We start from the raw sequence: 25,286 nt of genomic DNA, 5'->3' as shown, positions 1-25,286 counted from the left end.
ATCGTAATTGTTGTTTTAACGATGTGCGATTTGACATTATCGAGTATTTTGCAAAAACCATTCAAAACATCCCTACAGAGCGTAGTCTACTAGTGCGCGTGTGCATTTAGGGTGCGTTCTTTCACTGCATGATTCAGTCTATTATAATGCATTTAGAATGATCACAAATTCAAGACATGACGGCAGAAAATGTATATATTTATACCACTTCATAGTTATTCAATTTCACACGAAGAGTGCCGTTTTTCTCCAAAAATGACCATGATTACAAATGTGACACTGAATTCAATAAACAATAAGTTAATTAAGAGACTTACGTTTTAGACACCATATTGCTTGTTTTTGCTCTATTTCGCCAACAAAAATCATCCCGAATACAGCCACAGCGCTGTTTTGTTTCTCTGAGCAACATGACGCTGTTTCGTTCTTGAATGAATCACTCGTTTAAATGATTCAGTTCAATCGCAATGACTCGCTTATTAACAGTGCTTTGCTGCCACCTGCTGGCGGGTTTCATTTCACATTTCTGCTTTTATTTTTAGATTTTTTTTCATGTTTTAAATCATTTCAAATATCAGTATTCAACGTTTTATGTTTAATATATCAAAACATTATTTATGCATTTGTAATTGCAGGTTAAATGCAATCATGTCTTGCATTAAACAAAATACATGTGTGTAAATGCATCTAAATGCAGCTTCAGCTGCAGCTTCTGTGTTGATTTAATTTGCTCGGTAACAGCCCAAATGTCTTATTATTCTAATTCCCTGATTAAATGTAAGAATTTGACTCAAAATATAATGGACAGTTTTAGAAAAAATGGCTTTATAAAGGTAAAAATGGCCATAAAATTAAAAAATCTGAACCAGTTCACTGAAACGAACTGTCTGAAAGAATCAGTTTGTGGAAAAGAATCAGATTTCCCCGTTGCACGAGGCTCTGGATTACGGGTAATAATGCTGTAAATAATGTTCAGTTTCTTGCACAGACCACTCATTTCTCTTCATAAGACCTCAAGATATCGTCAGGAGCCACGGGTATTTTGTGTTCCTTGATATGCTGTTTTTATTCTCAAAATCTGGCATTTTATGAATCATCAAGGCGCACGGTTTCAGCTAAAAATCTTTTCCGTTCCACTGAAGAAAAAAAGTCACCTATCGCTTTAAACATCAATCGTAGAAAGAAAAAATCCCAAATACAGACTCAAAGTCACGATGAAACAAAAGTAACAATATAATCTTTTCTTCTGTACAAAAACAATGTAGGGCGGGGTCTTGGTTCTACACACTGGATGATGATTGGATGTTGAGATGTGGGCGTGGCACTCAAAAATGTACGCAGATGAATGTGAGCTTGCAGGGGTGGAGTTTATGCGCCTAGCAGCCACCTAGCAACCACTCACCACATCCTAGCATTGTGCCAACAACTTCTGCTCAAGCAAACGCTCTCTAATTTACTAATTAGACATTTATCTGACTTATTTTAATCAATAGTTTATTTACAGTCACAGATTACTGGTGATCAGTGGTGATGATAATCACTCATAAACCTACAAACCATGAGCTACTACTATGGTAAAGGTCCAAAACACCATGGTAATACCATGGTACACATGCAAAAAAACATGGTACTAACATTCTAAAACAATTATAGGACCATAACAAATTTTTACACTTGAAATCAAGCAGCGACAGATATAATTATGAGATACTACCATGGTAAACGCCTAAAAAACATGGTAATACCATGGTACATGTGCAGAAAAATATAGTAGTATGATTTTAAAACCGTTAAAGCACCATGATGATTTTGCCACTTGAAATCAAGCAGTAACAGACATGAATACGAGCATGGTACGTCTGAAAAACATACCATGGTACAAGTTAAAAAAATAAATAAAGCATGTCCATAAAACCATGTTACCATGTTAGTACCACGGTGATATTTAATACTTCTTTACAAGTGAAAATAAGCAATAACAGACACGACAGAGTGCCAATACCATGGTAAATGCCCAAAAAGCATGTATGCAGAAAACATGGTAGTAGTTACAGCACCATGATAATTGAAATCAAGCATTAATAGACATGATTATGAGCTATGTCCAAAAAAACACACACAGTATTACCATGACAGTACCATAGTGATATTTAATACTTTTTTGCATGTGAATATAAGCAGTGACACACATGATAGAGAGCTAGCACCATGGTAAATGACTAAAAAACATGGTATTACCATTCTAGAGCCATTATAGCAGTGAAATCAGACATGATTCAGACTGACATGATGGAAACATCACACATGGGCACAATTGTTGTGATGCTGCGCGGTGTGTATGTGTGTGTGTGTGTGTGTGTGTGTGCGTGGTGACTCAGGCTTCCGGCACACACACACACACACACACACACACACACACACACACACACACATCGAGCTCACGGATGCACAGCAGCACACATGATGATGTTCATAATCATAACACGAGTTAGCACCGGTGATTTACTCACATCTCAGTGGCTGACGCTGAACGTGATCACAGGTGTTTCGCGTTCTTCATCCTCATCCTCATCCTCATCCTCATCAAAGCCCGCCGCCGCTTACTCCGCTCGAACCGCGCCTCATCCGAACGGGAATCTGCTCAACGAGACGCTCAGACACTAAAGCACACCTCCTGAAGTGTACTGATGAGTGTGTGTGAGGCTCGTGTGGATCTGTGGCAGCCGATCAGTTCCCAGCCCCGCGGCGGCGCGTTCTGATCCGGGTCCTAGCGCCGCCGGTCGCAGCGCGATCATTGGACGTTTGCTTATGAATATTAATCAGATGCTGACGTTCTTTACTGGAGCGTCCAATTAAGAGTGTAATTAATATTCACGAGGTGAGGCTTCACACATCCATAGACTGCGAAAATGCAGTCAAATGTAAAAAAACTAAACAATATTTCAGGAATTATAGAATGCTGTTTGGATACTGTTTTTTTTTTCTTCGTATTTTTTACTTTGAACTGAAATTTTTGATCATTGCTATAATTTTATAATATTTTAAAACATGTATTGACTTTTAAATATGATATCATTCTCACTCACGGTGACGTGAGCAAAAAAATATATATACTGGGGGGGGGGGTGACTAAAAGGTGCATTTTTTTCATTATTTTTGTCTGTTAATGATTTTTTACAGTGTAAATTTATTTTTCATATTCAATATATAAAAAATAAAAATATAATAAATGATATCTAAAACTTTTGCATATATAATTTTTTTATAACATATACAAAATGCACCTTTTAATAAATGCTGTTCTTTTTAACTTTTTATTCATCAAAGCGTCCTGAAAAAAGCATCACAGCTTCCAAAAAAAATATGAAGCTGATTATTGATAAAAATCAGCATATTATTATGATTTCTGAAGATCATGACACTGAAGACTGCAGTAATGATGCTGAAAATACAGCTTTGATCACAGAAATAAATAAAATTTCAAGGTATACTAAAATAGAAAACCATTATTTTAAATTGCAATAATATGTCACAATTTTACAGATTTTTCTGTATTTCTGATCAAATAAATGCAGCCTTGAAGAGCAGAAGAGACTTCTTTAAAACACATTACAAATCTTACTGATCCCAAGCTTTTGAACAGCAGTGTGCAGTCTGTCACTGAACCTCCTTGTGTTTGATTATTCAACCATGACAGTAAAATCAGCCTCATATCATCAGCTTATGAGGCTCATCTCAGTGCGGCCCGTATTTAAGTCGAATAAGTTATTGTTCACTGATATCTAGGAGATCTCATGCCTTTTATGCATGCATTAGCCTAGTTATCCAAACTTAAACTATTGTTTAAAAAGTGTTTAGGTAGGATGATTTGAATACAGTATTACAGTAATGAGAATTGCACACAGCAGGCTTGAGGCTCAGTGCATTTTATGAGTGTGCTAGAGTTGTGTTGTTGCACGTAGCGCACGTGACGGAAGCGTGCGGTCTGCTGACGTCATCACAGGACACGTGACGCTTGCGATCACATGACGAGCAGAAGCCGAAACCAGGAAGGAGCGCATCAGAGATATTTATTAATAATCAGGTAAACGCTTCGTTTGATTTAAGCACTGTGTTTCCACGCGACACATTTTATTTGCATGCATTTGTAGATGACTGTATCTTATCTAAGGGTGAAGTAAACAAATCGGGGCATGCACGAACCCATCTTTGTCTCGGAAATAACAGCGTCCACTTTCACGCGCACTCATTTGTTATGCATCACCATCTGAGAAATAATCACGCGTGTGTTATGTTTTTGTGTATTGTGCATGTTGTGTGCATCAGGATAGTATGAGAGGATGGCCTCAGCGGTGGAGAGGACGGATGATCTGGTGCGGGAGTATCTGGTATACCGCGGTTTCACCGGCACACTGAAGCATCTGGACTCCGAGATCAAAGCAGACAAAGAGAAAGGCTTCAGAGTGAGTTTATGGCTGGATATTCACCTCCACACGCCTGCAGTGTCATGCATTCAGCGGATCTGATCTGCAGAGTAGCGCATTACTTTTTAATTTACAAGAGAATATCTGAGTTACTTTAGTTTAGTTACTTTTTACTTTAGTTACTTTTCAGATAAGTAACGCAAGTTACTTTTTTAATTTTCAATATATTGATTGACAGCTCTGGTGTCGCCATGGTGACAGAAATCAGAAGATGTTACTGTAGCTCTAAAATAAATATGAATATGCATTAATTCATCTCACTCACAAAAACACAGATTCAGTATTCCTCAAAATGAATAAAAATAATGCAACTCAGAATATGACGCAAACCTGCAATAATTAAATGTTAAGCAACACAAATATGCTTTATGTATTTAATCCCATTCTATTAGCTTCTGAGCTTCGATGATGCAGTTCAAGCGTACTAATAAACACACATTACTCTAGACGAACATCTGTGTGTCTTTGTTTATTGCTGTGTTGAAATGTATTCTTCTGCATTCTACTGTACTTTCCCTTCAGCCTGAGGCGCATTCACTTCACTTTTGCTGTGAAAGGCTTTTATATTTGCCAAAAATATAACTTTTTTATTTTACAAACAAACAAGCGAGCCCTGTCCAGATTTAAAAAGTAACGCAAAAGTAACGTAACGCATTACTTTCCATAAAAAGTAACTAAGTAACGTAATTAGTTACTTTTTTTATGGAGTAACGCAATATTGTAATGCATTACTTTTAAGAGTAACTTTCCCCAACACTGGATATGAGTATGCATGAACATGCACAAGTCAAATATACATTATTGATCTGTAAAAAGAGTCCAAACAGCTGATAAAAACATCACAATAATCCACAGCACTCCAGTCCATCAGTTAACATCTGGAGAAGACAAAAGCTGAAACACATCCAGCATTAAGACGTTTTTAACTAAAATACGAGTCTATAATCCATAATAACGCTTCCTCCAGTGAAAAAGTGCATCTGCTGTTGTCTCTCACATCAGAATCCAGCCACATATGTGTTTAGAGCTGTTTAAACGCTGCTTGATCTGTGCAGATTTCTCTCCTGATTCACACCAGAACACTGACTCACTGGAGGAAGAGTTATTATGGCTCGATGTATTTTAGGTAAAAAGTTTCAGCTTTTGTCTTCTCCAGATGTTAACTGATGGACTGGAGTGCTGTGGATTATTGTGATGTTTTTATCAGACTCTCATTCTGACGGCACCCATTCACTTGCGGAGCACACTGATGCAATGCTACATTTCTCCAAACCTGATGAAGAAACAAACTCCTCCACATCAGTATATTTAATGTTGTGTTGTGCCGATTTGTACAGTTTTCTCTCCGCAGTCCGATCTCAGGGTTTTGTTGATTCATGTTTTATTACAGGTTGATAAGATCATCGATCAGCTCCAGCTTCTGATTCAGAGTTATGATCTGACGGGTCTGAAGGAGTACTGGACGTATCTGGACCGCAGGCTCTTCTCCAGACTGGAGGACGTCTACAGACCCACCGTCAACAAGCTGAGGACCAGCCTCTACCGCTTCTACATCATTCACACGGTTCAGGTGCTCCAGAACATGTCCAGATCATGCTTCACACACAAATCAAAAGAACAAAATTAGAAATTGTATTTTGCATAAATGAAACTGAAGCACATTTTTTTGGATCATTAAGGTTTTTTGTATTGTTGTGTCATTTTCATGGTGATTACACACATTTTTGCCTCTAATTTTGTTACTGTTATGCAAAACAAGCTATATTATTTCAAGGTAGTACTACATTTAATTTATGGGGGTAATAAATACCCATAAATTAAATGTAGATAAATTAAAATAAATAAAATAACATAAATTAAATACCCATAAATTGAATGTAGATAAATTAAAATAAATAAAATAACATAAATTAAATACCCATAAATTGAATGTAGATAAATTAAAATAAATTAAATACCCATAAATTAAATGTAGATAAATTAAAATAAATCAAATTAAATAAATTAAATACCCATAAATTAAATGTAGATAAATTAAAATAAATAAAATAACATAAATTAAATACCCATAAATTAAATGTAGATAAATTAAAATAAATAAAATAACATAAATTAAATACCCATAAATTAAATGTAGATAAATTAAAATAAATAAAATAACATAAATTAAATACCCATAAATTAAATGTAGATAAATTAAAATAAATAAAATAACATAAATTAAATACCCATAAATTAAATGTAGATAAATTAAAATAAATTAAATAACATAAATTAAATACCCATAAATTAAATGTAGATAAATTAAAATAAATTAAATACCCATAAATTAAATGTAGATAAATTAAATTAAAATAAATAAAATAAAATAAATACCCATTAATTAAATGTAGATAAATTAAAATAAATAAAATTAAATAAATTAATAACAGTAATAAATAACAATACTAAAAGTAATAACATTAAATAATCATTATTATTATAATACTATTCATTGATATATAAGTATATACTTAAAAATAATAATATATTAAATAAATAAATAATAATAATAACTATAAAAACAAAAACATTAATAAAGTAATAAAAGCTGTATTATTTCAAGTTAGTGCTAAATGTAATTAATGCTGATAACGAATTTACACTGATCAATAATTAAAAATATTGTTAATATATTAATGAACATAATATTCATTCATATATCAATGTAAACTAAATGTAAATAATTATACTAACAATGATAATGATAATAATAAAATACTATTCATTAATATATAAATATTTATTATATAAATATACTTAATCGTGTAATAATAATAATAAAAAGAATAAACGACTAATAATAAATATAACATGATAAAAAGCTAAATTATTAATTTTTGCTCATCATAAATTACAAATGTAATTCATATATTAATTAATATTATTAAATAATAATTATTATGATTATACTATTCATGAAAATGCAAATATATATACTAAATATTAATAATAATCATGTAAAATAATCATAATAAATAAAAAGGTTTAGAAGTGTGTGGTCATTTTCTGCTCAGTGTAGTTCATCAGTGGGAGACCGATCTGTGTCTTGTGTCTCTGCTGTGTCTCAGATGAAGAATCCCGAGAAGACGCAGGAGTTTTTCCTGAAGCAGGTGCTGGAGCTGCAGGCTCAGCCGGAGTGGCGTGATTGGTTCGCTCTGCCCTTCATCCCGGCGCCGGAGCAGAATCCCTCCTTCTCTCCGTATTTCTCCCGGCAGTGGGCCGACACCTTCCTGGTGTCTCTGCACAACTTCCTGAGCGTCCTCTTCCAGTGCATGCATATCCAAACACTGCCTGCTGTGGGATGCTTATGATGGTCCTTCAGCTGTTGAAATAGCACTAATGTGACTTTGATGCATAGAAATAGTACTTTTTGTGTAAATTTTGTATGTGCATTAATTGTAATGAGATCAGACTGAGCTCCTTAACAGCGTCACCTCAGCCTGTGCTCCTGAGCTTCGACAGTGAAGTCCAGAGAATCACGAGTGTTCAGGAGGAGAGCGAGCAGCTCAGACAGCAGGTGAGACCTTCACTGGTTAGTAGTTTAGTTAGTAACGCCTGTTCAAGATTCTTTATCGTCACTATACGAGTATAGTGACATTTGAGCAATCCTAACAGTGCAGTCACATGTAAAAAAAATGTTATTACTATACGATACAAGACAACAATACACAAACCAATACAAACAAGGCGATAGTGCAGAGTTAAGCCTTATCTGCAATACAGTCGGCGATGAACGGTGTGCTGTTTAATGATACAATACAAATTTAAGATATTAAATATCTTATTGCACACATTATTGCACAGTTGACACGTAAGATGTACATGTTGCATTGTTTGCATTCTAAAGGCTCCAGTGAGTAGACAAATATTACACAATAGACATAATAATGCACACTATAATAATAATATTGCATACATTGATGTGACATGATAGATATGCAACTCCATTGTAAAAATGTGCACTAGAATAAAACATAAAATATGTTATTCAACTCCTTCCTTTGTACAACGAAGCACTTACAATGCTGATAATGAATCATACTAATCAACAATTAAAAATATATTAATATAATATTCAGTAATATACATATATAAAATAATTCTAATTCTGAGAAATAAAGTTAAATAATAATATAATTACTAATACTAAATGTTAATAATAATAATATAATTACTAGTAATAATACAAATATTTTTAATTAATATAAATATACAATAAGAAGTTATATGATAATAATAATAATAACATAAAAAGGTAGAATTAAATAGTTTCTGATGATTATGAATTTATACTGATCAATAATTAAAAATATATTAATATAATATTCAGTAATATACATATATAAAATTATTATTATTCTGAGAAATAAAGTTAAATAATAATATAATTACTCATTCTAAATGAATTTATACTAAAATATCAATATATAAATAAATCTAATATTCAGTAATGTAGAAATATATACTAGATAATATAATAGTAGTAATAATAATAATAATAATGTAACAACTCAGATTTTATAAAAAATTTCAAGGTAGTACTAAATAATTTATACTAATAATAAATTGATACTGATCTATTATTAAAAATATTATTTATATATTAATCTAATATTCAGTCATATATAAATATATGCTTAATAATAACAATAAAAATAATAAATAATTCAACAAATAATAATGATAAATAATAATACTAAAAATATTATTCATCAACATATACAGTAAATATGTATTTAATATAAACAATAATAAATTGAATTAATAATAATAATAATACAAATAATAACAATAAAGGTAAATTATTTCGAGGTAGTACTTAATTTATGCTGATAATACATTTATACTGATCAATAATTAAAAATATTAATATATGAATGAATGTAATATTCATTAATATAGAAATATGTACTCAATATAAATAGTACTAAAAATAAAAATGTTAAATATTAATAATAAAACACTATCCATTAATATATCCAGAAAAAACACATTATATAAAGGTTAGATAATATATCAATTTATATAATGTGTTTTTTCTGGATTTTTTGGGTCTCTATCCGTTAAAATAAACCTACCGTAAAAATGACAGACCCTTCATTTCTTTCTAAGTGAGCAACTTACAAAATCAGCAGGGGATCAAATAAATATTCCCCCCACTGTATATGCTTAAATAACAATGATACATGTAATATAATAAAAAAAGCTGTGTTATTTTAAGGTAGTACTGCATTTTAAAAGTTGCACTGGAATAAAACGGTTCAGTTCCGCACATCTGTTAGTTTGCAGATGTGTATAATGAAGCGATTTTGGAAAGATGCATCTGTCTGTAATCTGATATCTGGGTCTGTTCCAGTTATTTGCTCTTCACGGAGAGTCGCGCCTGAAGAAAGACGAGGAGATGGTCCATCACAAACTCCCGCCGTACGTCCAGCACATGGACCGACTGGGAGACACTGAGCTGTGAGGAGACTCGCACAATACAGATATATTAACTTATTATAATGAGCCTGACAAGAGTTTGATTAGTGAATAAACATTCACTTGAAATGGCACGTTCTCACCATAGTCTTGATTTGACGTGTTTGTGTCTAGGCCTGTCGCAGTAATCAATCTATCGACTTATTGTGCAATGTATGTACATGACCTCAATCATTTTTTGGTGATGCAATATATCGCAAATTATATTTACTTAAAAATGTATGTCACCATGTTTTGTATAGGGATGCACCGAATGTTCGGCAACCGAAATTATTCGGCCGAAAATAGCAAAAATAATAAGCGAAAAGACCGAACAATGACGTGACGAGATCAAATAGCGTCCAGCGTAGAGTGAGAGGCGTGCACACTTTATTATGCAGCACACGTCAGCAGTGTGGAAGCATTTAAACTGTCGGAGAAAGATGCAAAAATCATTACAAGCACCGACAGCGAGAGACTGTTTAGGACTGCATCGCGTGTCTTCGATGAGAAGAGAAAGGGGTGATTGTTGCTGGTTACTGTATGATGATTGAAATCGTGAAATGGCCTTAAACAATTAGTAAATAAACTGCAGAACGTTATGTTTTCTAATACACGCACGCATTGCATTGACAGCGCTGCACGAACTCGCGGCGGATCTGCTTGTTAACCAGGGTTCAAAGTCTAAAGCGTGAGGAAAATCTGCACTGAAACAGTGTTACTCCTCAGTTGCTCAGTCACATTTTTATGAATTTTGACAAGGCATGTGACAATGCGACACGTACGACGAATTCGGTATGAGACTCATTTATAAATCTGCTGTTGTCAACAAAAAGAAGCGCTGAGGTCTTGAGAAAAAGCAAGAACTCTTATCAACATTCATAAATGTTAGTATTGTTGTAATTTTACTGTTGTTCTGTAAAATAAAATAAAAGGTAAGCCAATAATAATCTTTACAACAGCTCTATTATAACATTCACACATAGCGTTCAAATTAGGATATGTAATATTGTCTAATGTTTTAAAAGAAGTCTCTTCTCAGCAAGGCTGCGTTTAATTGTACAGTAAAAAATACACGCCTGATTCAAGAAGGGGGTCTGATGGCCAAAAATTATTATTTTACTAACTTATTAATTTTAAGTTAAATTGTGCTTTGTTGGTATAGTGTCTGCTAGAAAGTTACAAATGTTCAGTGTTAAATATTTTTAAATTGTTGTTTTGTAATTTATTTATTTTTCTTTGGAAAGCAAGACAAAACAGTAAAAAGCTAATTTTGGCTATTTAATTTATGCAATGGTGGAAAAGAAATTTGGCAAAATACATGGGGAAAAAAAACTCAGTTTTCGGTATTCCGCCTAGTGTTTAATTTTGTTCGGCTTCGGCCAAGAATTTTCATTTGGGTGCATCCCTAGTTTTGTACATTCCACTTGCGCCTGTGTCTTTTGCAGCTTCTTGTGCATAACGTGATGTAGTCACGAGCTGCTGGTTCACATTTTAAAAAATGCACAAACAAAGTTTCATCTGCAGATATGGTCTTGTTTAGGGATCTGTGTCTTTATGCATACAGACATCTGACTTATAAGTAGAGATTGTGTTTTTCAGCAATAGTGTGCACCCTTCATTTACAGAGAGATGAAGGTCCGGGGAAAATCTGTAGATGGAAAAATCTCATCTTGTGCATTTTTATTTTTTTCTACTTTGCACTTTTTGTTTATTTACTATTTATTCAGGTTTTTTAAGGTAGCTAATATTTTGATGCTTAATTTCCATGATCTAAATATTCTTAAAAATTAAAATGTTGTTGTCGTTTGGAAGTGTGTAGGCCGTCTTGCATTATTATGCTGTTACATTATGATTATATATTCAGTGGGATAAAATGGTCTTTAAAATGACAATAATATGGCTTATCGCAATTATTTCTGGGGCAATATATCGCAAAACAAAAAGGTGTTATTGTGACAGGCCTAGGTGTGTCTGTGATCTTTTCTGGAAATCATCTCGGGATCAGTGCATTTGAAAAATCACCTGAAAATATGAAATCAAAGCTTCATTGTCAGAATCTCCCAACGTGCATTTGAAATGTATTTGCACACATAACATCCAAATGAGGTGTAAACGTTTCTGTTCCTGTAATTTCTGCGAGCTTTTTATGAAGATTCGCATGAAGTCACGTTGGATACAATCAGACTTCAAGTTTCTTGACAAAAAGCCTCTTTGTGTAATTTACTGGAGAATCAAGACGAACAGGATAAACAGAGGACGGGAAGTGAGCGGGAATCAGGTGCTGTGTGTGTGTGTGTGTTTTCAGAAACGTGCGTGATGTTTCGTCTGTTTTCTCTCAGAGATCTCGTGTCCAGTCAGAGGAACGTCAACATGACCACGCCGTCCAGAAACTTCTTCTCCACCTTCCTCCCTCAGGGCCGACGGGCCCCTGGGAAAACGGCCCCAGGGCCCCAATCCTCACCCACACAGGCCTCGCTGGGCCGGAAGGACCCCGCCGCCACAGCGCAGGTACATCAGTCTTATTTTAACATCATTCAGATAATATGTGACCCTGGAGCACAAAAGCAGTGTTAAGTCGCTGGGGTATATTTGTAGCAATAGCCAACAATACATTGTATGGGTCAAAATTATACATTTTATATTATACATTCATAACAAACCATATATCAATGGAAAGCTTATTTAATATTATAAATTATATTATAACTTATGACTGGTTTTGTGGTCCATGGTCACATATATATATAGAGAGAGAGATTTACTTTATTTTATTATTATTTTTAGTTACTTAGTATAGTTAGTCACCCTGGGTTAATCCATGTTAAGACAAAGGACCCCATCCTAAAATTTAAAAGGCTTATATTATACTGTGAAATGTGAGATGTCTAGAATATTAATTCGAAAATATGTAGTTACATTATTTTTTTGTACTCATTAAAATACTTTACTATTAGATGTTTTAATTATTTATTTTAATTGAATTGTATTATTTACTTCTTATTTAATATTTTTAAAGTTACATTATTGTTTTTTGTACTCATTCTTACACTGTATTGTCAGTGTATTATTGATTTATTTACTTATTTTAATCTGCTTTTTATTTAATTGTATTTACTTTGATTTTTATTATGTGTTTATTAAGTTATGTTATTGTTTTTCTAGTCATTGTACTGTGTACTGTTTTTCATATTATTTATTAGTTTTAATTTTTTTTATTTATTTTAATCTTATTTTTGTATTTTAATTAACATGATTGTTTTTTTTCTACTCAATATTGTACTGTACTTAGATGCATTATTTATTTACTTATTTTAATCTAATTTTTATTTAATCAAATTTGTTTGTAATTGCATTTATTTTAATATCTTTTCTTCTACTCATTATTGTGCAATGCGTTTTTTTGTATTTTTATTTATTTTAATCAAGTTTGTATTTTGTCATCTTTTTTTTTTTTTTTTTTTACTTAGTTTTCTTGTAGCATTTCCTCAGACCCCTAGCACTTCCTTGTGGAAAACCCCTGATCTAGCAAACTAAGTTTAAACCCTGTTTTTCTGTGTCTTTCTGCTAATCTAATGGTTTTTCTGTCTGTGATTTATTTTTTCAGTCTGCGAAGGCAAAAGATCAACCTTCTGCAAAAGACTTGAAGATGCCCACTGTTTCCACGGCGACGGTGGATTTGGCCACAGGTCATTCCCGACAGAGACGGTACCATGACCACGAGAAAGAGAGAAAAGAGCTGCTCTCCAAACTCCCACCGCAGGTCCGAGAAATTATCCAACAGTGCCGAACAAAGGCCTCTCTGTCTCTCTCACTCTCTTCCAGCATGTTCACTGCGTTTCTGCGTTTTGCTCCTCACATGACACTGGCGCAACAGCAGCCACACACTTATCCATTGGTTTTTGTTCGGGAAGTACATTTCCTATTCATTTTCTTCATAGGGATTTCAAAAGTTCTGATCCATAACCCAAACCAACAACCCAAAATGACATAAACATTAATCTGAAACAAAAAAAAACCTCTTTGAAACTCAAGATACAAGACGAGTGTTTTAGAGATATTTTATGAGAGAATGAAGTACTAATCCCACAAAGAAATCCAGGTTTAAGGCAAAACCACGTTTGTTTTTCATGCACTGCTAAATTTTGAGGTTTTGCTTCCATAACATGTCTTCTTTCAGACTAGTGGAAAGAAAACATCCAAAATACACATTTAAGTGTTTATTTTATTGTGTCTGTGTCTGTACCCTGGTGGGAAAAAAAGTACACGTCCATAATGTACTTAAAGTGCTCTATTTTCGCGCACTAATTTTGTACTCAATATATTAATAATTCGTCTTCAGATAATCTTAAGAACATCTAAGTGTACTCAACTGTGCTATTTTGAGACACCATGTATATGAACTAAAATGTGCTTTTAACATACTATCTCTGTATTAATTTTTTTTTTTTTTAGTTACCACTTGTAAATTTGAACCTAAGTACCTAAATACACACGTTTGTTTTTCATGCACTGCTAAATTTTGAGGTTTTGCTTCCATAACATGTCTTCTTTCAGACTAGTGGAAAGAAAACATCCAAAATACACATTTAAGTGTTTATTTTATTGTGTCTGTGTCTGTACCCTGGTGGGAAAAAAAGTACACGTCCATAATGTACTTAAAGTGCTCTATTTTCGCGCACTAATTTTGTACTCAATATATTAATAATTCGTCTTCAGATAATCTTAAGAACATCTAAGTGTACTCAACTGTGCTATTTTGAGACACCATGTATATTAACTAAAATGTGCTTTTAACATACTATCTCTGTATTAATTTTTTTTTATTTAGTTACCACTTGTAAATTTGAACCTAAGTACCTAAATACATTTTTTAAACACTTTTTTTTAGCACATTTTAGTTCATATACATGGTATTTCAAAATAGCACAGTTGAGTACACTTAGATATTCTTAAGATTACCTTAAGAAGTACTAAAGAAGATTTTTTTGTATATTAAGTACAAAATTAGTGCGCGAAAATAGAGCACTTTAAGTACATTATGGAAGTGTACTTTTTTCACCTGGGTAGATTTCAATTACAATGCATGTCTTTAAAAGTTTTTTCTCCACTTCAGCAGCACTTACATACACCAAAACTTAGAGTTGTATTCCTCTCTATATTCTAAAGGATTTTACTGAGGGGTTTGTTCATATATCGTTCACACTAATGTATACAACATTTTATTCTTAAAAAAATTGTGAAAATGCATATATTTAAAGGCTGTGGGTTTGTTTCTCCACTTCAGCAGCACTTACGTACACCAAAACTTAGAGTTTTATTCCTCTCTATATTCTGAAGGTTTTTATTGAAGGGTTTGTTCATACATCATTCACATAATGTTTTATATTTACAACATTTTATTCCTAAAAACGTAGCGAAAATGTATTTTTTCTGTCTGTTGACAGTATTTTCTCATTTATGGAGTGATAAAAATCTAAGTGTACTCAACTGTGCTATTTTGAGACACCATGTATATGAACTAAAATGTGCTTTTAACATACTATCTCTGTATTAATTTTTTTTTTTTTTAGTTACCACTTGTAAATTTGAACCTAAGTACCTAAATACATTTTTTAAACACTTTTTTTTAGCACATTTTAGTTCATATACATGGTATTTCAAAATAGCACAGTTGAGTACACTTAGATATTCTTAAGATTACCTTAAGAAGTACTAAAGAAGATTTTTTTGTATATTAAGTACAAAATTAGTGCGCGAAAATAGAGCACTTTAAGTACATTATGGAAGTGTACTTTTTTCACCTGGGTAGATTTCAATTACAATGCATGTCTTTAAAAGTTTTTTCTCCACTTCAGCAGCACTTACATACACCAAAACTTAGAGTTGTATTCCTCTCTATATTCTAAAGGATTTTACTGAGGGGTTTGTTCATATATCGTTCACACTAATGTATACAACATTTTATTCTTAAAAAAATGGTGAAAATGCATATATTTAAAGGCTGTGGGTTTGTTTCTCCACTTCAGCAGCACTTACATACACCAAAACTTAGAGTTTTATTCCTCTCTATATTCTGAAGGTTTTTATTGAAGGGTTTGTTCATACATCATTCACATAATGTTTTATATTTACAACATTTTATTCCTAAAAACGTAGCGAAAATGTATTTTTTCTGTCTGTTGACAGTATTTTCTCATTTATGGAGTGATAAAAAGAGAAATCAAAAATCCCTTCTATAAAAACCTTTAACTCTAATACACCAACAAATCAAAAAAATATTTTGAACCTGGCTTTATCTAATAATCTGATTTATTTTCTGGAAATAACATTATTTACACTGGGTTGAAATATAGTATTTTTTAACCATAATTGACCCAAATAAACATCCTCTGAATGTGATTACCATATTGGCCTCATTGTGCAAATTAGTGCATATTTAATTAGATAATGCCTCATTTGCATATTTAAATATAAAATTTCAGAACACTTGTAATACAAAACTGGTCTTAATGTACTTGTCTTAACGAAAATGTTTTAATGTACTCATTTTTGTTAATGTTAATAAAAATACAACTGCTTATTGTTATTTCATGTCAGCTCAGGTCCATCAAATAATATTAACAGATACAGCTTTTGATTTTAATAATATAGAAAAAAATATTTTGAACCTGGCTTTATCTAATAATCTGATTTATTTTCTGGAAATAACATTATTTACACTGGGTTGAAATATAGTATTTTTTAACAATAATTGACCCAAATAAACATCCTCTGAATGTGATTACCATATTGGCCTCATTGTGCAAATTAGTGCATATTTAATTAGATAATGCCTCATTTGCATATTTAAACATAACATTTCAGAACACTTAACGAAAATGTTTTAATGTACTCATTTTTGTTAATGTTAATAAAAATACAACTGCTTATTGTTATTTCATGTCAGCTCAGGTCCATCAAATAATATTAACAGATACAGCTTTTGATTTTAATAATATATTAGTAATAATAATAATAGTATATTAGTAAATGTTCAATTTAACATGAACTAAAATTAATAAACGCTTCAGAAGTATTTTTGTTGTTAGTAAACTAATGTCAACAAATGGAAACTTATTGTAAAGTATTACCAACAAAATTATTACAAAATATTCAGATATATACAAATATATATAAGTGGGTTTGGGAGTGTAGGAAGAACTTTGTGTCATTTGCAGTGCATCATGGGAGTGGGAGGTTACTGCTATTATTTCAGTTTGGATATTAAACGAGTTGAAATCCCACTGACTTCATCGTGACAGGTCTGTCTTGAACGTTTCTATGTATTATTGTGTTTGTGATCTTCACAGAGTTCAGAGAAGAAAAACGATTCGGATCCAGACACTCAAACCGAAGCTCTTCCTGATCAGACAGACTCCACCAATCAGACGCGAGTCTGTGATGTGGGCGGAGCTTCAGTGGAGCAGCCCTTCATTAAACTGAGTCAAGAGGAGTATATAGAGCATCACTCATCCATCATGCACTGCAGGTGTGGACATTAAATATTGCTGTTCCTGCAGCAAAAACAATTATAATTTAGTTTTTCTTAAGCATTGTGCTCCTCTGACTCTTATAATTACACGGGCTGTTGGATGCTGTATGTAAATGAGCTCTGATGTGATGTGGTGTCGGTCATCGTAGTTTCATCATATGTGACCCTGGACCACAAAACCAAGTCAAGTCAAGAGGGTCAATTTTTCGAAATTTAGATTTATACATCATATGAAAGCTGAATAAATAAGCTTTCCATTGATGTATGGTTTGTTAGGATCGGACAATATTTGGATTCAATCTGAGGGTGCAAAAAAATCGAAATATTGAGAAAATCATCTTTAAAGCTATCCAAATTAAGTTCTTAGCAATGCATATTACTAATCAAAAATTAAGTTCTGGTATATTTACAGTAGCAAATTTACTAAATATCTTCATGGAACATGATCTTTACTTAATGTCCTAATGATTTTTGGCATAAAAGAAAAATTTATAATTTTGACCCATACAATGTATTGTTGGCTATTGCTACAAATATCCCCCAGCGACTTAACACTGCTTTTGTGCTGCAGGGTCACATTTGTGTTCATCATATCATTGTGTTTTTAGGGTGGACTGCTCGGGCAGGAGAGTGGCCAGTCTGGATGTGGACGGGGTGGTGAAGGTTTGGGCCTTCAATCCCATCATGCAAACCAAAGCCACTATCATGTCCAAGTCCCCGCTGCTCTCTCTGGAATGGGCGGCCAAACCCAACAGACTGGTAAATCACGGCACTGTTCACCAATAAACACAGATAAAAAGATTTAGCTTCAGACGGCACATACATTATCAGCGTTTGCATTTTCAGGGGTGCAATTTAGCATGTTTGTATATTTAAGCTGTGAAATGTAAAAATGCAAAAAACAGTCAAACACTAGTAAAAAGTTTGGGGTTGATAAAAAGAATATTATGTTTTATGTATGTAAAGATTTTTTTAAATGTTTTTTTAAAGAAGTCTCTTTTGCTCACCAAGGTTGCATTTATTTGATGAAAAATACAGTAAAAACAGTAATAGTGTGAAATATTATTACAGTCTAAAACAGCGTAGTTTTAGTACCTTTGAGATACTCTTATAGTTTTTGTTAATATTTTGAATAAATTTTTTTTTCTGCTTATACTTTATTTTTAGTTAACCTTTGTCATTTTTTTAAAATTAGGTTTTGTTTTTAAATATATCTATAGTTTTTATTGATTTTTAATCATTCATTTTAGCCTAAATTGTTTTAGTTGTTTTATGTTTTATTATTTATTATTATGTTTTTAATTTTAGTTTATTATATCCCTGACTTGAATCTCTGTTAAGCTGTAATGTATTTCTGTGATGCGCAGCTGTATTTTCAGCATCATTCCTCCAGTCTTCAGCGTCACATGATCTTCAGAAATCAGTATAATATGCTGATCTGCTGCTCAAGAAACATTTATGATTATTATTATTAATGTTGAAAACAGTTGTGTTGCCCAATATTTGTGTGGAAACCATGATACATTTTATATTTCAGGATTCACAGATAAATAGAAAGTTCAAAAGAACAGCATTTATTTGAAATCGAAATCTTTTGCAACATTATAAATTCTTTACTGTCACTTTGGATCAATTTAATATATCCTTGCCGAATAAAAGTATAATTTTTTTAAAATAATAACCATTTTAAACAGTTGTGTAATTTCATAACTAATTAGAATTTGGTGGTTTTATTGGTTTGTGTGGTGATTTTGGTCTTATAGCTGTTGCTCGGCAGTGGCGTCGGCACGGTAAAGCTTTACGACACGGATGCCAAGAAGAGCCTGTATGAGATGACCATAGACGACATCCATCCACGGTGAGTCCTCACAAATTACCCATAATGCACCAGGATCTCATCTAAAAAAACATGCATAAACAATTTTTTACATGCATCTGATTTATAAGTTATTGTTGCATACTGTTTCACAAAATATATTTTTTTAAATAGTAGACAGTATACAGTATATATCCAGTAGATTCCTATTCCATTCTGAGCTTCCTGCATGTGTTCAGGATCCTGTCGCTAGCCTGCAGTCCGAGCGGAACGTCGTTCGTCTGCTCTGCCGCGGCTCCGGCTGCTCAATCTGGTGTTGTGATGGAGGGCGAAGCACGAGTTTCGGCTCCTGTATCCGGACAGCTGCTGCTGTGGGACACCAAAACCGTCAAACAGCAGGTACTGAAGCCAAACGGCACCAATACAGAACTGTATTGACTGAAAACTCACTGTAATGATGTTTGTCTTGTTGCATTCAGCTACAGTTTGCGCTGGAGCCGGGTCCGGTCGCCATAAACTGCACGGCGTTTAACCACAACGGAAACCTGCTGGTGACCGGAGCCGCAGACGGGATGATACGACTGTTCGGTAAGAAAGTTATCATGGTGACGGTTGAGCTGAGATTCAGATTTAGTCGCATGTATTTCTTTAGCGCTTTATACAAAACTACTCTTTTGCTCACCAAGGTTGCATTTATTTGATGAAAAATACAGTAAAAACAGTAATAGTGTGAAATATTATTACAGTCTAAAACAGCGTAGTTTTAGTACCTTTGAGATACTCTTATAGTTTTTGTTAATATTTTGAATAAATTTTTTTTTCTGCTTATACTTTATTTTTAGTTAACCTTTGTCATTTTTTTAAAATTAGGTTTTGTTTTTAAATATATCTATAGTTTTTATTGATTTTTAATCATTCATTTTAGCCTAATTTGTTTTAGTTGTTTTATTTTTTATTATTATGTTTTTAATTTTAGTTAATTATATCCCTGACTTGAATCTCTGTTAAGCTGTAATGTATTTCTGTGATGCGCAGCTGTATTTTCAGCATCATTCCTCCAGTCTTCAGCGTCACATGATCTTCAGAAATCAGTATAATATGCTGATCTGCTGCTCAAGAAACATTTATGATTATTATTATTAATGTTGAAAACAGTTGTGTTGCCCAATATTTGTGTGGAAACCATGATACATTTTATATTTCAGGATTCACAGATAAATAGAAAGTTCAAAAGAACAGCATTTATTTGAAATCGAAATCTTTTGCAACATTATAAATTCTTTACTGTCACTTTGGATCAATTTAATATATCCTTGCCGAATAAAAGTATCATTTTTAAAAATAATAACCATTTTAAACAGTTGTGTAATTTCATAACTAATTAGAATTTGGTGGTTTTATTGGTTTGTGTGGTGATTTTGGTCTTATAGCTGTTGCTCGGCAGTGGCGTCGGCACGGTAAAGCTTTACGACACGGATGCCAAGAAGAGCCTGTATGAGATGACCATAGACGACATCCATCCACGGTGAGTCCTCACAAATTACCCATAATGCACCAGGATCTCATCTAAAAAAACATGCATAAACAATTTTTTACATGCATCTGATTTATAAGTTATTGTTGCATACTGTTTCACAAAATATATTTTTTTAAATAGTAGACAGTATACAGTATATATCCAGTAGATTCCTATTCCATTCTGAGCTTCCTGCATGTGTTCAGGATCCTGTCGCTAGCCTGCAGTCCGAGCGGAACGTCGTTCGTCTGCTCTGCCGCGGCTCCGGCTGCTCAATCTGGTGTTGTGATGGAGGGCGAAGCACGAGTTTCGGCTCCTGTATCCGGACAGCTGCTACTGTGGGACACCAAAACCGTCAAACAGCAGGTACTGAAGCCAAACGGCACCAATACAGAACTGTATTGACTGAAAACTCACTGTAATGATGTTTGTCTTGTTGCATTCAGCTACAGTTTGCGCTGGAGCCGGGTCCGGTCGCCATAAACTGCACGGCGTTTAACCACAACGGAAACCTGCTGGTGACCGGAGCCGCAGACGGGATGATACGACTGTTCGGTAAGAAAGTTATCATGGTGACGGTTGAGCTGAGATTCAGATTTAGTCGCATGTATTTCTTTAGCGCTTTATACAAAACTAAGCAGTGTTACTATTTTAAATTTCATCAATTATAAACCAAATTTCAGCTGTTAAGCTCTACAGAAGACAATAGTGTCATTATTCAGATCAATTCAGTTCAATGTTGATTCAGTTCAGTTCAATATCACTGTCAATGTTGCAAAGTTCATCATTTATAAAATAAGTTCAATTCAGTTCTAAAGGAGCCATACAAAAGAAAATTACGTCATTATTCAGATCAATTTAGTGCAGTGTTGATTCAATTTAGTTCAGTGCTGATTCAATTTAGTTCAGCATTGATTCAGTTCAGTTCAATAACAGTGTAGATGTTGCAAAGTTCATCAATTATAAAATAAGTTCAATTCAGTTCTAAAGTAGCTTTACAATAGAAAATAGTGTCGTTATTCAGATCAATTTAGTGCAGTGTTGATTCAATTTAGTTCAGTGCTGATTCAATTTAGTTCAGCATTGATTCAGTTCAGTTCAATAACAGTGTAGATGTTGCAAAGTTCATCAATTATAAAATAAGTTCAATTCAGTTCTAAAGTAGCTTTACAATAGAAAATAGTGTCGAAAATAAGTTCAATTCAGTTCTAAAGTAGCTTTACAAAAGAAAATAGTGTCGTTATTCAGATCAATTTAGTTCAGTGTTGATTCAATTTATTTCAGCATTGATTCAGTTCAGTTCAATATCAGTGTCGATGTTCCAAAGTTAATCAGTTATGAAACACATTCAGTTTCAGCTGTAAAGCAGAATAGTTGAATTATTCTGCTCAAATTTAGTTAAATATTGATTCAGTAAAATTAATCAAATTGAAATTAATACAATTTCAGCTAAAGCAGCTCTACGGAAGACAATAGATCCATTTTCCAGCTCAGTTTAGTTCAGTGTTGATTCAGTTCACTAACAGTGTCAAGCTCTACATAAGACAAAAGTGTCATTATTTAGTTCAGTTCAGTTCAATTTTGTTCTCATCCAGTAGTGCCAGTGCAGTTAAATCGATAACATTACTGAATATTAATCATCTTTTAAACCCCATGTTGCTCGCATTTAATGTGGATGTTGAAGTGTTTGTGTCTGCTGCGTTTCTCTGCAGACATGCAGCGCTATGAGAGCGCGTTGAGCTGGAAGGCTCATGACGGCGAAGTGTACAGCGTGGAGTTCAGCTACGACGAGAACACCGTCTTCAGCATCGGCGAGGACGGGAAGGTGATGCGAATCTCTATGCTGTATTGCTTTCTACGCCACATGCCACTCGTCTTTTAATAGCGTCTCTGATTAAACTTCAGCAGCAAAAATGGTGTTCGAGTTGAGAAGTCTGATTCAGTTCCCTGTATCAGTTCAATATCTTTTAAGTTATGTGTTAAGTAATCGGTAATATTGTGTTTGTTGTCAGTTCGTGCAGTGGAATATCCACCGCTGTGGCGTGAAACAGTCGGAGTACTCGCTGTCCCAGGATGCCGTGGGGCCGTTTGTCCTGTCGGGATACAGCGGCTATAAACAGGTTCAGGTTCCACGCGGCCGACTCTTCGCTTTCGACTCTGAGGGCCAACATGTTCTCACCTGCTCCAGCAACGGAGGAAATATCTACCGGGTAAAACAACACATTTAACATACACTCACACCTGTCAGGTGAGTCTAGTTCATTGAGGAATTGGTTGTTTTGTTTGTTTTTTGCTTTCGTCACTAGTATGTTTCTGTCATTATGAACGAGTGTTATTTTACTATCATTGGTATACTATTATAGTTTTTATTAATATTTTGAACTAGTTTTTATTTTTGTCTTCCTCTTACATTTTAATTTGAAAGTTTTAGTATTTTTTTATAATTTTTTTAATGTGTCTATACAGATTTTATTTAGTTTTATTTCAGTTTTAGTTATTTTAATACTTCAACTTATTTTATTTCAGCTAGTTGTAAGGGCAGCATTTTTCATTTTTGTTTAGTTTAAGTTTTCTATATTTTATTCCAGTTTACATTTGCTTTATTTAAGTTACTAACAGTTAAAATTATTATTTTTTGTTTTAGTAATTTTATTGCTTTTCTCATTTTTATTAGTTTCTTTAAATGTTTCTATATATTTTGTTTTCAATTTTATTACAGTTTTAATTTTCGAATTTATTTTTCGACTTTAAACAAAAAGTGAGAAATGCTACTTTTGCAACTAGCTGAAATAAAATAAGTTGCAATAATAAAAAAAGTTTACTTCTTAATATTTTATTTTATTTCACTTCCTATTTATTTTAATTATTTAGTTTTATGTTTTTGTGTTGTTCTCGTTTTATTGGTTTTTAATATGTATAGTTTTTATGAAGTATTATTTCAAATTATTATTTTAATTTGAGTTATTTGAGTACTTAAGCTTAAACTAAACAACAATGAGAAATGCTGCCTTGGCAACTATAGCTGAAATAAAATGTTATATTTTATTATTTATTTATTTTAGCTCAAGTATCAGAAATGTTTATTCGTGGATTTAGTTTTAATGTTATGGGCCTAGCCTAATATCTGCTCTGCTCTTGTCTAGTTGAATAAGGCGGACGCGGGTCTGGAAAGCGTCTTGTCTCTCGGCGGTCATAAAGCGCCCGTCGTGACGGTTGATTGGTGCTCAGCGATGGACTGCGGCACCTGCCTCACCGCGTCTATGGACGGCAAGATCAAACTCAGCACGCTGCTCGCTCAGAAACCCTGAGTATTTAGTGCCAGTGAGGAAGATGATGATGATGATGATGATGACTGAAGCAGAATCTCTGCTAACGTTTAAATCACGTGATGTCTTATGAACCAATCATCGCTGACAGGTGACCGTTAGAATATCAAAACAATGTTACTGATTTAAAGACGACAAATCTACATTTTCACTGAATGATATAACAGACCATATAGATCCAGAGAGTGATGACGTATAATATATTTTTCACAAAGCGTTTATGTTTCTTTGCCAGTTAGTGATGTCTAAGAATATGTGGAGAAATGTTTCTTGAGAAAAGAACAAACGAACTAAGATGGTGTTTATTTCTTACTTATGGAACCATAAAATGCAACTTAACCAAGTAATAAAGCATCTGAATGATGTTTAAACAAATTATTATTTTTTTGCGTCCTGTTTTGCATTAAAAAACATGTTCAAACTAAATCCTGTGCATCATTTAAAGTGCGCTTTTGTGATTGAATTAGAAATACAACGACAAACAAATTAATTTGAAATATATTCACAGCAATAGAATTACAAGTCTCTTAAAATGGTTTTAAAGCAAAAATAACCACTTAGATGAATGATTCAGTATAAATGTGTGTTATTTACTCATGTACGCAGTGTTTTACAGATAGATATGTAATGTCATATCATGGTATCCATGTGTAGATATTAAACCAGGTTTACTTATTTTTTTATCATGATTAGAGATTTGATTAAACAGGATTGGTTGGTAATTCTATCACTCTAAAGTGTTAACATTTTCCATTGTAAGTGCATTCATGGTTCAGTTTTACAATCTGAGGGAAAAGTAGTTTTGATTATTGGTAATTGAAAGGGATAGAACACACACACACACACACACACACACATCAGTAATTACTTACCATGGTGTTGTTCTATAGCTGTATGACCTTTCGTTTTCTGAACACATGAGAGAAATTAAAAACGTCTTAATCGAGTTTGTTCTAATGGCAGTGAAGTGTGGCCATCTTTTCAAGCTTTACTAGCTGGCAAAAACAAACCGAAATGTCATTTATTATTTAGCGAAAAACTTGACTTCAACCGTTGCGCTTCTGTTTGAGTTCATGAGAGCGGCAGTTCGCGCCGAGCCAAATTCTTT

General features: G+C 33.2%; 2 protein-coding genes across 2 annotated transcripts in view; one reads left to right on the top strand and one right to left on the bottom strand.

Annotated features, from left to right (window-relative positions):
• LOC107563270 (ras-related protein Rab-27B-like) overlaps positions 1-2,767 on the bottom strand; it is a 37,025-nt gene extending 34,258 nt beyond the window's left edge. The window contains exon 1 of the mRNA XM_016248085.1: positions 2,511-2,767. Within this exon, the coding sequence (XP_016103571.1) occupies positions 2,511-2,512 (2 nt within the window). The 5' untranslated portion in view covers positions 2,513-2,767. The remainder of the gene's footprint in view (positions 1-2,510) is intronic.
• Positions 2,768-3,975: 1,208 nt separating this feature from the next.
• LOC107563269 (WD repeat-containing protein 91) lies at positions 3,976-24,647 on the top strand. Its single transcript, XM_016248084.1, has 16 exons — positions 3,976-4,084; positions 4,327-4,463; positions 5,875-6,054; positions 7,595-7,802; positions 7,961-8,043; positions 9,883-9,989; positions 12,329-12,497; positions 13,594-13,749; positions 17,339-17,517; positions 18,129-18,279; positions 19,284-19,378; positions 19,576-19,735; positions 19,816-19,924; positions 22,565-22,677; positions 22,865-23,062; positions 23,996-24,647. The coding sequence occupies exons 2-16, from the start codon at positions 4,341-4,343 to the stop codon at positions 24,158-24,160; spliced, it is 2,196 nt and encodes a 731-aa protein (XP_016103570.1). The 5' UTR covers positions 3,976-4,084; positions 4,327-4,340; the 3' UTR covers positions 24,161-24,647.
• Positions 24,648-25,286: the final 639 nt, after the last annotated feature.

This window comes from Sinocyclocheilus grahami, unplaced genomic scaffold (assembly GCF_001515645.1).
Source record: "Sinocyclocheilus grahami isolate Dianchi unplaced genomic scaffold, SAMN03320097.WGS_v1.1 scaffold864.1, whole genome shotgun sequence".
Taxonomy (NCBI): domain Eukaryota; kingdom Metazoa; phylum Chordata; class Actinopteri; order Cypriniformes; family Cyprinidae; genus Sinocyclocheilus; species Sinocyclocheilus grahami.
This window is presented reverse-complemented; position numbering and strand designations above follow the sequence as displayed.